This window comes from Metarhizium brunneum, chromosome 3 (genome assembly GCF_013426205.1).
Source record: "Metarhizium brunneum chromosome 3, complete sequence".
NCBI lineage: Eukaryota > Fungi > Ascomycota > Sordariomycetes > Hypocreales > Clavicipitaceae > Metarhizium > Metarhizium brunneum.
In genome coordinates, this window is record NC_089424.1 from 3,090,455 (window position 1) to 3,105,407 (window position 14,953).

Sequence of the window (14,953 nt, forward strand, 5' to 3'; positions counted from 1 at the left end):
TAGACTAGAGGTTTCCATGGCTTCATGCTTCTGTGCCCACTTCTCTCACAGGACCATCGTTGCATCACCACCATCACATCATCATGAACTTCATCGTGCACGAGAATATCAGAATCCACTCCCCTTGATGATTTCCCTCTCGGCGCACTAATAAATGGTCCCCGCCTGCTTGCTTTGGTGAAAGTCGCCATCCCAACCATCTTCCACCTGCGCCGCCCATCAAGATTGATCTACGAAGTACGGAGTAGATGCACTTGACTAGAGAACCCCGGTACAAGACGGCGAGCAATCTGTCGGCATTCTAGGAGGAGACAGGGTTGATTGGCGTACCGGCTATTAAACCACTCAAGCCCTTCCGGTCATGTGCCGCGCATCTCCGGAAGCAAAAGCAACGCATCTGAGACTCAATTTCGATCAGCGAGAAGCAGTCATCAAATTACTAGTACGTAATGTGCGCTTCAGCGAGCCCCGGGAAGAAATGGGCCTGTTGAATGTCGAGAATGCAGAGAAACTCCCCATCTGGTACTACCAAGGAATCCATGTGCTACAAGTCAGCCAAGCTTGCAGGCCAAACATGATGGTGTTTTTTGGGACAGATTCTACTTCGCCGATTGGCACACAAGCAGATAATAACCGCGCACGACATGTCGGCTCTCTCTCTTCCAATATTTTCTTGATCCATTACCAAGAGTCTTCAGGAAGCATGAAATCGCCAATAAATATCCGCATCATGACAACACAAGTTGCATGGCAGTTGGTTGTATATACCCGATCCATAAAGGCTTCTTCTCACTCCCAAATGCGCCCGCGCGCCACATGTAAAGGAAATGCGCAAACATTCAATCCCACAAAGCTGGAACACGTTGTAATAACAGCAAAAAAACGTTTATATTCAGTCCAATGCCCTGGATTCCACATTTGCCTAGTAGCCGTCTCTTTCGCAATCCCGGTATTGACCAATACGCTCCAGTTGATCGCCGCGAGACAAGGGAACACTTTGTGAAGCAGCATTGCAGATTGTTAACCCGATGCAAGTCTCATTTGGAGGTGGAAATAGTACAAGGTGCGTATTGAGACCTCCTCTGCCGTCGCAAACTTCAGCACAGCAGTCAGGATAACACGTCAAATTTGTAACGAGCCGGAGCCGTCGCTTCTGTTTCAGCAGAATGAAGCATGCTTATTACTAAAAGTATTCAAATGCTTGACATGGGTCAGTCTTTGTCCGCAAATAGAGCCACACTCTATCGGGTTTACATGGACAACCCGTTTCCGCAGACACATCCCCGTGACCAACTTGGAGGATTCGATTTCAAGTGCGAATCATGTGTGTCCGTACGCCGTCTTGGAGCGCGCAAGGGGGCTTTGCTTCACATACACGCAGAGGCCAAACTTGATTCGATGCTCTGCATAAATTTCTACGTTTGGGATATGTACTGTACGCTGGAATGGCGTCCTTTTCCATTGGCTTGTACGCAGGTATCAAAGACGCGCAGGCGGGCCGCTAATAGTCCAATCCTCTTGTGCTACAAGAAAGATCACTGTGTATGTCTCCGAACATGAAAAGTAATCCGGACTTCGAGGATTGAGGAAACATAGACATGAATTGACAGGAAATTCATCATTCAGGCAAAAAACTATCTTGGGTATCAACTGCCGTTGATAATATGGTGAAATATACAAATATCCCTGTAAATGACATCTCATCGGAAACAAAACGGACGCATCTTGAGATATTCTCAACCATATTTGCAACCAAACAACCTGCACTCGTGTCTCGTCAGGCACTTTCTCGTCTATGCAAGCCAGTACCATACCTTCTGCAACCAGTTCTTGGCGATACGCGGCTCTTCCATGGCCTCCAGCTCATCCATCTCCTTCTTGCCTGTGATGGCATCGATCTGGTCGACTGGGATATACAGGGAGGTCCGGAACCAAATCTTGTGGCCAATATACAAGATGACAAAAATGGGCAACGTAATGTATGCAGCCACAAAATTCTTAGCATTAAAGGGCATGAAAGTTTGGAATCCATTGGTAATTGTGAGGACACTGACGACGCCCAGTGTAGCATACGTCGCGTATGGCTGCAGCGGGGTTTTGTAGGGTAGGCTGTCGAAGAGGTTGTTGTAGATCATGGTACGGCGGAAACGCAAGTAGGTGATCATAACAATGATCCAGGCAATGAAACCGGAGATGGTGGAGATATTGGTAAACCAGGTAAAGACTTCGGCGCCAGAGTTGGAAACGTTGAGATAGGCTAGGAGACCAATGGACCAAGTTGCAAGAACAGCAACCCAAGGAACACCGTTTCGGTTGGTGATGCGGAACAACTTGGGGGCCTGGCCGCTGAGTGCCATGGAGTAGAGAATACGACTACCCGAGTAGAGGAAGGAGTTTCCAGCTGACCAGGCTGAGGTCAGGATAGCCGCGTTGATGATGTGGTTCAGAGTAGGGATGCCAACGTTCTGGATACCAATGACAAAAGGTGAGGCGCTTGCATCCGCTTTCTCGGCATTCAGGAGTTGAGGGTCGTTTGAAGGCACCATGATGCCGATGACGAGCGAACCAAGGCCGTAGAAGATTGCCAGACGCCAGACGAATCGACGAGCTGCCTTGGGAATGTTGCGTCGAGGAGCAATAGTTTCACCAGCGGCAATGGCAATCAATTCGGGCGAGGTGATGAAGGCGAAGCCGGCCGAGACGAAAGCATGCCAATATCCAAGAAAGCGACCAGTGCTGCCAGACGCCTTGTACTCAACGAAGGCTCCCGGGTCTTTCCAATAGTGAAATCCGAGCACACCATCCGATTTGGGAGCGCCACCAAAGAAAATGACAACACCAAGAATGATGAGGCCCATGATGGTGATGAGCTTAATACTGGCAAACCAAAATTCAGCTTCGCCGAAGAAGCTGACCGCAATAATGTTGAGGAAGAGGATAACCGCCAAAACAATGGTGATCCATACCGCAATGTTGACGTTGGCACCCCAATAATCAATGATAATACCAGCAGCGGTGGCTTCGGCACCAATGAGGATGGCATAGGCATACCAGTAATTCCAACCAGCAGCAAAACCAAGACTTGGGTCAACAAAGCGATCAACGAAGTAAGGAACAGTGATGCCGCGCATTGGCAGATAGGTGACCATTTCAGCAAGGCAGTTCATAACGACCCAGACAATCATCATCATGGAGAGGTAGGCCATGAAGAGCGGTGCAGGACCCGTGGAAGACAGAATACCTCCTGAGCCGATGAAGAGACCAGTACCAATAGCACCACCAAGGGCCAAAAACTGGATATGACGACTCTTTAGCCCACGAGCCAGCTGATCGTGCTGTTCTGCTAAGTTGTACTCGGCATTCTCAACCATTTGGCCAGCCTCCGAATCGTGAGTGGCATTTTCGTCGTGCTTCTCCATCATGATGGATGGGTGGCTATGTCAGACACGGGTAGCCAATGTTTCACACAGTCTCTGCTTGTTTCTGGCCGACTCCCGCGAACAATGGCCCAAAAGACTTGCGAATCTGGTGTGAGACCAGCAGGATCCAAATTGGGCGGCGACGTTGAGGTTTCGTGACGTTGTATACGCCAGTGCCAGACAATGTGTCAACGGCACCGTATGTCCGGGACAGGGACCCAGCTGGGCAGTTGGTCGGTATCAAACGGCGGCGCTAGGAGTGAGGTGGCCCAACTTCAATGACCAACGTATTCACAATAACCCACAAAAAAAGATGGAAAAGGGAAACACTCGATATGTATTCCGATCCGGTGATGGGTAATCGATCAGATGGAAACAAGTGCGGAGAAGAAAAGAAGAGAAGTTAGGGAAGAGCAGTGATCATTTTTTTGAGGTGGAGGGCAGGCAGTGATAACTAACGTCCGTAAAGTGGGAAGGAGGTCTGGGGACTCCGCTAGCGGAAGCTAGGTCCTACCTGCCCAGTCTTGACACAGCCAAAGCGGGACACTTCAAAACGCCCCAAGGGCTGAATGGCTTGGGAGCTGCAAGAAAAACACGACACCACACAGCACCAACTCAATGCACAATACAGGATGCCCCGTCGGATGACGACCAAGTTGCAGGGCTACCCAAGCTGAACCCTGTTTATCTGACAGCAAGCCTCGAGTTGGTCAGGGTTGTGATCTTGTGGGGAACAACGCCGTCCCTGGCCAGGTCGCCACAGAATAACGCAATGAATACTCCGAAAGCCATTCAGAAGGACATCAACTCGGCTGGTTGAGGCTTTGACATGCTGAGGGAGCAGGAAATTGACAACATTGAACGCCGATGTCATAATAGCGGGACGTATGTTCCGTACGGAGTACGGAGGACAAAGTAGGTGAGAATGAGGGCGGACACCGAATGCCAGCCGCTGACGGAACGTTGTTGGGCCAGATGAAGTCAAGTTTGCCTCACACTGACAGCCTCAAGTAAGCACGACCAAGATGGTCCCCCTTCGAGAGGCGACCTGACAGTCGTGACCTCAGCTACGCAATTTCAGGGTCGAGCCTGGCGAATCAGTTCCGAGAAAGTAAACCCCCACGGCTACGGCCAGAAACGGTCAATGAGAGAGGGAGGCGCAATCATCTGGCCTAGGTATCAATGGTTATCATTGTACTCCGTACTACGTACTATGTACTATCGAAATGAGGCGTTTCTGGAACAGTCCCACCGTTTTCCAGAAGTGACCCAGCTCCCCCAGATGCTGAGCCAATACCCAAAGAGCACGCGAGTCGTACCACCAGAATCATCCTGGCATATCTTGCAAGCCTTCTTAGCTGCGGAGAAGTGCGGAGCCTATTCACGGCCCTGTTGTGGCGAGCCAGTGGGGATGGAGCATTGCAAGGATTGCCTAGACTCTGTGCTTATCTCAATTTCTCCAGGTCATCCGTCGAAACGAGCCTAACAACGTGGGCGACGGCCTGTCTCAAAACCGATGCCCACCTGCCACCGACGGAAATCCGAGATGCTTGCCTCGAGAGTTGGCATTTGTGGGCACGACAACGAGCCCTTATCTATCCCACAATACGGTCAAACATCTCAAGACGAAATCCATGTCCTCATTTCATATTCAGTCGTCCGGCTTAGCCTGTGGCTCTAATAGCAGCATCATACATAGCCTACTCGCAAGGGAGTAGCCGGAGGGCGCATGGCCACCCGCCATGGCATGCAGGTTCAATATTGGGTGCTGGTGGCTTGCACCGAGGTCGTGTGGATGACGGATATCCCGATGAGCCTTCATCTCAAATGGCGTTTGTGGCACTCACATGGGTGGCAGAGAAAACACCGATTACGGCAGGCTGCCGAGTGTTTTCTGCTCTCCCCTTGGCGCCGACGTCGTGCAATCCGTGACAATGACTCAACAATGGCTCCCCGACATAGTCCAGATATTGTGTGTCCACATCTTAATTGTCGTGAACAGGTATCACTGCATTTGGGGCGCCAAGGGTCACAAGTCGGCCCACCCAAGCCGAACTGCACAATGCAATTTGGGATTCTAAGCTGGGTGTTGCGTTTACAATAAGGGCTGCGTACTGACAGTTCCCACACTTTGCAACATCACCTTGAGTCTCCACACAGCTGCTGATGCTCATGGCCGACACAAGCCGTCAGACCAGACGCCACCAGGGAGCGCGTCCCTGTTAACCCCAGCAAATCGTCCACACGGCCCCATGCTCCAGATTGAGGTCGAACTTTGGCGTTGGGGTTGTGCGGCATAATCCGGTTCACTAGACACGTTATTTTCAATGCAAGAGTGGCCTCAGAAGTGGTTTTTCGTGAGGAGATACTGAGCACTGCCGAGCACGGAGCACTCCCTGGTTCAAGACTGATCACATGGAGTACATACTCCGCACTCCATACTCCGTATTTCCCCCTGGGGTTCCCCCGCGCGTCTACAGCCACCTTTATTCAGCTCATCACTGGTGTGCTTGGAGCGTGCAGGCAGTATTCTTCCAGAAGCTCGCCCACCTGTGGCAGCCTCGCGTGAGAGTCACTCAAAAGTCAAGACAAGCATGCTCTCATGCTCATGACGCGTTCAGCCTTACGGAGTACCTTGGCAAGCAAGCCCCAGCTATCGGCAATCACAGTTGGAATTCAACCGACATGTTTGCAAAGCCAAAGTCTCACGAACAAGAGCCAATTTTGGTACCAGTCGCCTCATCTGCAACTTAGCCTCACTCCGGTAGACGTTGTATCTCTCCACCGCGCATGCTGCTTTACCATCCCGCCTCCACAGCCTAGAACAACTCTTCTTTTAACGTTGGGTGGGTCTTGACACGATATTGCGTACTTCACCTTGCTCGGTCACTGATTTGTCAATGCAGTCGCGAGACGGGCCACAGGGACGGCGGTAGTTGAACCCATGATTCCCGAATGCTAGTGCGATGCGCTCTGACAACCTACAAAGGTCCGACGTGTGCCGGGCTGCAGGAGAGCTGCAACAGAAGCGAGACAATCCGGACGCCACTTCCACTTTCGCGGAGAGTACCAAAATAACTTGCCATGTCTTGCATACGGCATCAGGGCCCGTGACATGAGCATATTTCTATACCAAGCCCACTCAACGAAAGTATAGCCTCAGCGAGTGTCCGTTGAGGTCCTCACCGCCGGAATCGGCGGTGTGTAAGCCCCGCGTTTCTTCCTTACGCATAAATCCCATTGCTCTAGTTCCCTTGTCGTTGTGACTACCGAGGGATCCGTTAAAACGACAACGCAATATGCAGGATTCTGAGGTATTATATGTCATTGGCTCGTTCCTGGGAATAACCTGCATGATCTGCGTTGTCTGAGATCCGAAAGCAGCTCCACCATATGACAAGCTTACTTGGAAAAGCGATAACATTGCAAAGCGTTATCGTGGCCGAGTTTGAGAGATTTGAACAAGGCTCCCTGCCTCGGATGGGCTTTTATATTACCCTCCCATGCCCTGACCGTCAAGATTCTTTCACAAAGACACATTGGTGTTTGACACATCAGAAATATCACTGCCTGCCATTCAGATGTGGTTGGGCCGCCCGCCCTAGCCATGTCCATTCAGCAAGCTCCCCCTAGTCCCGCCCATATCTAGACCATTCTGCATGAATTTCGAATTTCCTCATTCTCATGCTCATCTCACTGACTTCTCATGACTACGACTACCCTAAAGCGTTATCGGTTGGTACCGCATGCGTTATGGACAGTAATAAAAAGACTTTTCACGTCACCAGCCGTGGCCACGATTCATTGTTCTTCTGGACACGAGGCATGAGCACAGTATATTACGGCATCGTTTTACCTTAAAATGAGTTCCCAGTTCTGAGCGTGTCGTATTCTATGACCAGAGCCAACCCAATAGAAAGGCCCAGAAACGGCGTCAACTCATATATTTCCCTATAGGCGTAGCTCATCACTTGCTCCAATTACAATCTCCATCGCACAAGTGCGCTGCGTAAAGGTGTAAACGTGGACGATGATTCGAGCAAGAGCCTACGCCGCCGGATCCTAAGAAGGTACAGGTGAAGCCAGAGGAAATCTACATCAGGGAAGTTGTTCAACGACGGCTGTAGCCTGTGCATACCAAGTCTTGAAGTCCTCGTCGTTGACCGACTGGACCATGGGATATAGCGTTGGACGTATAGCAAGGCCCTAACGGCCCTGTACGTATGTCGTTATGAGACCCCATTGTGCAAGATGGACGTTTATTTTGCAATATGTCTAAAGAAAACGAGAGCCACGGCAGTTCATACACGAAACGATGTGCTACTAACAACTAGCTGAGCCCAGCGTGGATCGGCATGCCTTCCGCCTTCAGCCCTCGCCTGTCGGTTCTTTACAACCTTTTTTTACTCGCTGTATTACGTGGTAATTTTACTCGCTTGCAGATGAATCTACTAGAAATGTCTTCTTAGGAAAACTAGTGGAATACTAAACAACTATCTGAAATTAGAAAGCCTTTGTATTCGCAAAATACTATAAGGAAAACCTAGATATAGTCCTGGTAATTAGCTAGCTTTTTTTCATTTTTATTAATAATTTAAAAATATAAAATAAAGATATACATATTATAATATAAGCTAATATTAGTATTAAGAAAATTAAATTTGCCTTAAATAAGTTATTTTATTTTACGCTAGGTATTCCCTGTAAGATTAATTGAGATCTGTTTAATTGGAAGGTGGTGATAACACTTGGAGGCCGATTACAAGGTATTTGACAAGTGTTCATCTCCTATTCACTAATTCGCTCGAGTCTTCATCCAAGAACGAGGCTGACCCCAGACGCTGTATCACCTCCACCGCCGAAAGGCGCTTCTCGGGTTCGTATACAACCATATCGTGGAGCAAGCGGACATACTCCTCCCGTTGATAGGTAGAGAGATGCACTGCCTCCTGGGTAATCCGGCTATCAATTGTCTTTTCGCTGCATTTATCTTCAAACCACCACTCTGGTTCTGTTGTGTCCTGTACTTGTCCCGGCTCGCAGTAGCCGTATTCATCGAAGTTGAACTTCCCCTTCCAGTGTTGGGGTATCGGACCGAGATAGCTCACAATCGTACCGATTAGGATCTCAAATATCTGAAAAACTGTGGGAAATAAGACCGCCTTTGTGTGAATCTGGTAGAAAATACATGCGAGCTGCCAAATATCACTTTTAGTTGAGGGTAAATAGCCAAAGCAGAGTTCTGGGGGGGAAATATCGATAGGAACTCCTAGGGATGGTGGCGGGCGATCTGTGAAGGAGGCTTGTCCGAAGTCGATAATTCGAATCTGAGTGAGCAAAGAGTAGTCTAGACCTGAGAGGTCGGGAGTCTGAATGACCTGCTTTGGAGCATGCGGTGAGCATAGACCATTAGTAAATTTAAGGTTCTCGGTCTTGACGGGGCCTAGAAGTTGAGATACACGAGCTGGAGACATAGACTGAATATCTGGAAGCTCGAATACTATGCTAGATGCAGTGAGGTCTGCAATGATATGCTCATCAGTCAGCTGAAGCTAGCCTAGGGGTTGAGGAACTGGGCTTACCGCCGTGACAGACTCCGTGATGATGGAGGAATGCCATAGCGCTGGCAACTTGTTGGCACACCTGGTGTCGCATATTACTGGATAACGCCGCGGAAACATTGATCTTCTGTAGGCTTGGGCCGAGAACAGGGAAACTGAGACAGCAATGCTTGCCGTTAGGGCCAGAGATTTTAAACGAGTCATACAAAACCACCACGTTCGGATGCCCAGGGCCGGCGACCGTTCTGAGGTGCTGGAGGACGTTCAACTCACCATCAGTCATGTCCACAGCCTCGGCACAAAGAATTTTCAGCGCAAAGTAGGATGGTGAGGGCGCACATGACCGAACTACCCAGACTGTCGAGAAGCCCCCGTGGCCGAGCTTGTGGATAACTTCGTACGCCCGCTCGCCATTGCAGATCGTGTCGCCAATGTCGACCGGATGGTAGCCGCCAGATGCGTACTTCTCGGCATCCTCGACGTATGGCATTCGCGGCTGGCAATACCGGAAGGGGGGCAATGTCTCTAGAGGCATAATAAATGATAGGAGTGATTGAAAGTGAGTCTGATGATAAGGGAAGCACCATGCTGGTGTTTCTATTCACGTTGGGTGTATGGACGAAGCTAGCAAAAGTGGAGAGCCCCGGGTCCTTTGCTTTTCTCTTCTTTTCTTGTTCCTTCTTGGTTTGGCTGGCCAGGCTGTTTTACTGTCATGGCCTTGCAACTTACGCCTTGACCAAGGCCATTTCCAGTAACGTTTGAAGAGGAAAAGATTGAGCAAAGTACGTTCATAACACGGGTGCATTGCCTTAATTCTCGACGAATCAAGGTCCAAAGTTGAAGGAAAAGGCCAGCGGAGGCAATCTCATCCTTTGTGCCGTGCAGAAACACCATGAATAATATCTAACACACGGCGCTGATTGGCCGCAAATTGAAATTGCCGTTAACGCCATATTGATACATATTTCGACGTAGGAGCAAACGCTCCGGCATGTTGCTGACGACGGGAGGACGGCCAGTCTGACGGATCAAGCTCATGGCAATTTGGAGCCCCGGCGTCTTGCCCCGAACCCACATGAATTTCTCTCCGAAGCCAACAAATTGGCTTTGCGGGAAGATATCCTAGTTTCAGTGCTCCCGTCCGGCAGAGGGCCATGGCCTCCTCCTCCAGTTTGCGCAGGCTTTGGCCACGGGGCCAGGGGCAGCCTCGTGCATGGCGGCTTGGCGACAGTGGCTTTATTGCTGGCCCTACGCATATCGTGGCAGCAAGCAGTAAAGTTTTTGACAAGGTACCAGCCACACCTAATGACTCGGCGGGCGTCGTGGTGTCCCGGCGGCAATGCCTCTTGGGTAATCAAACAAGGAATGATGACGTGTTGGGTGGCCAACTGACAAACCCAAGCAAAATCGCTTCTGCCCGAGGGACTCGGCTAGGATTTTACTGTCGGCACTCCGTAAGGCCACTCAGATTCAACTCCGAGGCCAGTCTTGGTCTCCACTGCGGCGTTGGTTGCCGGGATCGCCAACTACTTAAGTTGTTATGCGGGGCTTCAAAGAGAGGTTGAAGATGTCAATTCCGAGTACGAGTAGGTTCCCCGTCCATCCAACAGGATAACGTGCAAGTAAAATGTCGATACGGAATGGCCGCGGTCAACATGGACATTCTGAATTTCGCTCCATAGCCGATGGCAACTTGATTATCTTGTCGTGTTTCATTATGCGAGTCACTCATTGAGTGCCATGTCAACGGCAAATGTAGTCCATGGTCCTCTTTGAACCCAATCCACCGCCAAGGTAACCATAGATAATGCCACCACATTGTCCGGTTTATTTTTAAAGCGGCATCTTTATTTCCGGAATCTTCGGGCGTGCTGGTTCCCTAAGGCAAGTTTCTTTGTATAGTAGTAATGACAAGAAACCCAGCAACTAATGGAAAGCTTCTCCTTTTGTAGTAGTAGTTATTTTCCGGAGCCGAGAAGCTCTGAACGGTTAGTGGTTCGCCAGCACAATGGATAGCTAAGATGTTCTGTGTGCGCCACAAGAAAGCCGCCTTGATTCACCCAACAGCCTACTATGCTTGAGATCCCAGCAACGACCCCATCGCCGATTCATTAGCCAGTGGGTACGGAGTATCATATCGTAGTATCCCGTATTAGTTGTCAAGCTTGCTTTTGGACCCTTCTTTCAGGGACTTCGGCCGCCACGGCTATCTGCGCCGTAGTGCTAATCCCAGTTGCGGCCGAGGCAGGAGTCTAGCTCGTTGAGGATGGTCTTGTAGTCGTCTTAGTTACGTGCTAGATGAAGCGACACTTGTTGCCGGGCGAGACTTTTAAAATTTGTCGTAAACAGCCTCCCTATTCTTGTTGATTATCTTTTGAGAATTGCCGAATCCTGGATATGGAGATTCTTTTCGTCGGGTTTGCGTAACCAGCCACAACTTGTGGCAAAAGTCTCGCAGGACTGACCCCCTAGGCCCAACTAGTTATCCAGTCTGTCGATCATTGCGTGGCTCAACAGGCCCGGCGACCACTTGGCTACAACTTGGGCCCCTTAGCCTCCCCTGAACATCCCACCTATTGTTAATCCGAAAGGGTAAACGGGCTCATCCCTTTCGGACGACATGATTTTTTAAATTTTTTTTGCCGCCTCCCACATCGGCCAGCTTGCATCTCCTAAGCAGAAAACGGAGGGATAAAACGACCTTGTTGTTCTGGAAAAGCGGACCTTGTAGCCTTTCAGTATGCGCCGCCCGACCGATTCAGCCTATCACAAAGGAGATGGAGCTTTTGTTCCGGTCATTCACTGCCGTGCCCAGTTCGACCTGGATCAGATGCTGTTGCCCGTCCAGCAGTGCAGAGTGCGGGTGCTGCACAAGTTTTATCAGGTCGAAATGGCCCTTCTGCACCTTTCATGTTGTTCTTCTCTCCCTGTGGGAGTTTCGCAAGCTTCCCATCGGAGTCTTTGCCAGCCACCGCGGCGACGAGGCCACTGTACGCAGCAGGACCGTCATATACCCGTAGAGTGGTTGACTGGTTGAACCAGAGTCCCCCGTACCCATTCGTTTACCCATACAACTTCGGCCAAGGCTCGGACGGTGGCAACTGCTGGTGTTTCCGTTCTGTGCTAAGAGGCTGTTTGCCCTGCCAATGCCTCCACCTATATCAACTTGGTCCTGACAGCTTGTCACTTCGATACTCGCTTCACCTGGAATCGGTCAACACGTGGATTGAAAGTATTTCTCCTCTTCTCGCCCTTGACATCTCCATCCCCATGCAAACAATACTCAAGGTCTTCCCTATCCATGATACTTGATCACCTGCTACACGCTGCGATAGGTGGTCAAGGTATTCTCAAGCCACGATAAATGTGCAAGGAGCATACGGCTGAGTGCCCAGTTTGCGGGAAAGAATATCTCGTCTATGTTTCGTTTTGCCATTCATTCCATCCACCGTTGCTGTTTTGCCCCAACGGCCTGATCACCATTCGAGAGAAGATGCGCGACGGCCAATGTCCAAGCCCCGTCTGTCCCAATAGTCTCCGAGGCGGTTGCAGAGTTATGTAACACCAATGCTTCAGAAACAAAAGAAAAAGAATGTATTTCAGCAAACCGAGGGACTGCCACAAGAAACTAAGGAGAGCTTATCATTGGCGATCTTATACACCTATTAACACTTCTTGCTTAATACTCAAAGCTTCTCACTTGTTATGGGGACTTCGACAATTTGATCCACACCAGGGTACTCTGGCACCTCGAAATCATATTTCTTTGCAATGGACGGCGAAACGAAACTTGTGGGCGTGTGAGCTCATCTGCCAGAACCGAGTCAAATCACGCTTGTACGTACCGACCACCAACAAAATGACGTCCCCTGAAGAATTTGACCAAGGGCTTCGGGGCCGTTAGACTGACGAGTGTGGCAGGCATGAAAGCGCTACCTACTCCAGACTTTGGAGGACCACTTTCGATGTCCCATGAAGAGGGAGCATCAACTGAAGTAACTGGGACTTTTGTTTCTTCTAGTGCCTGGATGACCTTGGGGAACGGCTCGCGAATATCACCAGAAAAGTTGAATCCTGCACTAGACGTGTCAGTACATCGCTATGACAATACACCAATGGCGACTATCGAACCAAAAACCGCATCCACAATATGATCCGTCGAGTCCACTGCTGATTGGAAGTCATCGACAAAAGGGACCTCGAGGTCTTCAAGCTGTTTCGCTAGGCGCTACGAAAACGAAGAGCGTCAGCACCATGATCACCCAGGATTTTTCTACTTGACCCCTATGCTATACAAGACCAGAGGGAGACTGGTGTTGCATTGGGCCCAACACCTGCTCGAGAACTCTTTATAGGTCGGATAAGGGATAGACGGCATAGAAAGAGTAACGCAATTCAAAAGGGTTAAACGCATGCAGCCAGGGACGAGTGACTGTGCCGCTATACGATAATTCGGAATCTCATTCGACTTGATGCCCAACTGCCAAGGCTTCTCACCTGGTACAGCTCGTTTTTACTCCGTTTGGGGTAGAATATAGTAGGTTGATATCCATAGTAGAACAAATGTCGAGCCGCCACGAGCCCATCTCCGCCTTGATGGTTGTTAGACTCCAATAATCAGTGGCAACAAGACTCGAAGCGACACACCATTATTTCCAGGACCACAAGCGACGAGGACTCGGCGGCCCTTATTCAGCGGGTGAACTCGATAAACTTCGGCAAGATAAGGACAATGCTGTAGCCATGGGATATTGGTGTTAATGGCTTACCAGCCTGGGAAACGGATAGGCCAGCAAGTTCCATCAGCTGGTCAATAGAAAAGGCGCAAGTGCTCATCAGCTCCTGGTCCAGGGCTGCAGCCGTTTTAGCTCCTAGAGTCTGCACACAATGTAAAAATTAGTATTGTCTCTACCCTCGAAGCCAAAGACTCCAAAGGAGCCAGTGCCAGAGCTGGAGCTACCTTGAGAGCCATATTAGATGATTAATATATTCTGAGTGTTCAAGAAGACGATCAACGCGGATACTATGTAGAGAGGTAGTCTTGCAAAGGTAAAAACTGCCCAACATTCCTTCGTGTTCACAATGACGAAGATGTTGTTGGAACGAGGCCACTGACATCACCAGGAAGGTGGGAGGTGGTCAACCTTGACAGCTTCCCCCAGACAGGCGCCACCGCCACTGCTGATTGGTCGGGGCGGCAAAACCAGACATCCGGCCAAAATTCCACCCAGAACCTCCTCTCAATTGAAACTCTGTGCCAGTACGTACTTGCTAGCCAGCTCGCAATCCTCGAGTCCATTCCCAAAATAAAAAATCCACGACGCCAATTCCACTATGGTTGTCAAGATCCGTCTCGCGCGCTTCGGGCGCCGAAATTCCCCGTTCTACAATATCGTCGTGGCCCATGCACGGTATGCGCCTGCCGCTCCCTTTGCCAACCGTCAATTCGACCTTTGCTAACGGGCAAAAAACGCAGCACGGCACGAAACTCTCGCCCACTCGAGGTTCTCGGCACCTACGACCCTGTCCCCAAGCCCGATCCTTACGACAATTCAGGAAAGCTCCACAAGGATATCAAGCTCGATACACAGCGCGCCAAATACTGGATCGGTGTTGGCGCCCAGCCTACCGACACGGCGTGGCGATTGCTGTCCATGGTCGGAATCCTGCCGAAGAAGGTATTCGGACCCAAGCCCAGCGAGAAAAACGAGACAGTCGATGCGGAAAAGGTGAAGATTCGATAAGGAAACGAAGTTTTCAGCTAAGGGGGACCCGATGTACAATTATTGATCGCGTAATGGACGGATTGTATGATAGAAGGCATGTTGAGCATTTAAGGCGTTGGCTTGGGTTATGAATACCTTTTTTTTGGTAGCAAAGTAGTAAGGTCAGATGGAAACATCTATTATCATGCGATGAAAGATCTTCATCTCTGGAAAGTCATGGAAGTACGCTGCCACCGAGAGACAAATG

At 50.0% G+C, this 14,953-nt stretch overlaps 4 protein-coding genes across 4 annotated transcripts; 1 reads left to right on the top strand and 3 right to left on the bottom strand.

Moving 5' to 3' along the window:
- Positions 1-1,793: 1,793 nt before the first annotated feature.
- On the bottom strand, positions 1,794-3,422 carry prnB_1 (Proline-specific permease; the record flags this gene model as incomplete). The annotated part of the gene is made up of 1 exon (XM_014687216.1): positions 1,794-3,422. The coding sequence occupies one exon, from the start codon at positions 3,420-3,422 to the stop codon at positions 1,794-1,796; it is 1,629 nt and encodes a 542-aa protein (XP_014542702.1).
- A 4,778-nt stretch (positions 3,423-8,200) lies between these two features.
- AFC3_1 (Serine/threonine-protein kinase AFC3) lies at positions 8,201-9,470 on the bottom strand (the record flags this gene model as incomplete). The annotated part of the gene is made up of 2 exons (XM_014687215.2): positions 8,201-8,940; positions 9,002-9,470. The coding sequence occupies 2 exons, from the start codon at positions 9,468-9,470 to the stop codon at positions 8,201-8,203; spliced, it is 1,209 nt and encodes a 402-aa protein (XP_014542701.2).
- A 3,196-nt stretch (positions 9,471-12,666) lies between these two features.
- On the bottom strand, positions 12,667-13,952 carry NNRE (NAD(P)H-hydrate epimerase; the record flags this gene model as incomplete). Its single annotated transcript, XM_066130725.1, has 7 exons — positions 12,667-12,769; positions 12,826-13,054; positions 13,112-13,208; positions 13,478-13,572; positions 13,628-13,693; positions 13,750-13,858; positions 13,941-13,952. The coding sequence occupies 7 exons, from the start codon at positions 13,950-13,952 to the stop codon at positions 12,667-12,669; spliced, it is 711 nt and encodes a 236-aa protein (XP_065986894.1).
- A 362-nt stretch (positions 13,953-14,314) lies between these two features.
- On the top strand, positions 14,315-14,724 carry cyt-21 (mitochondrial 37S ribosomal protein bS16m; the record flags this gene model as incomplete). The annotated part of the gene is made up of 2 exons (XM_014687213.1): positions 14,315-14,391; positions 14,457-14,724. The coding sequence occupies 2 exons, from the start codon at positions 14,315-14,317 to the stop codon at positions 14,722-14,724; spliced, it is 345 nt and encodes a 114-aa protein (XP_014542699.1).
- Between the last annotated feature and the right edge of the window lie 229 nt (positions 14,725-14,953).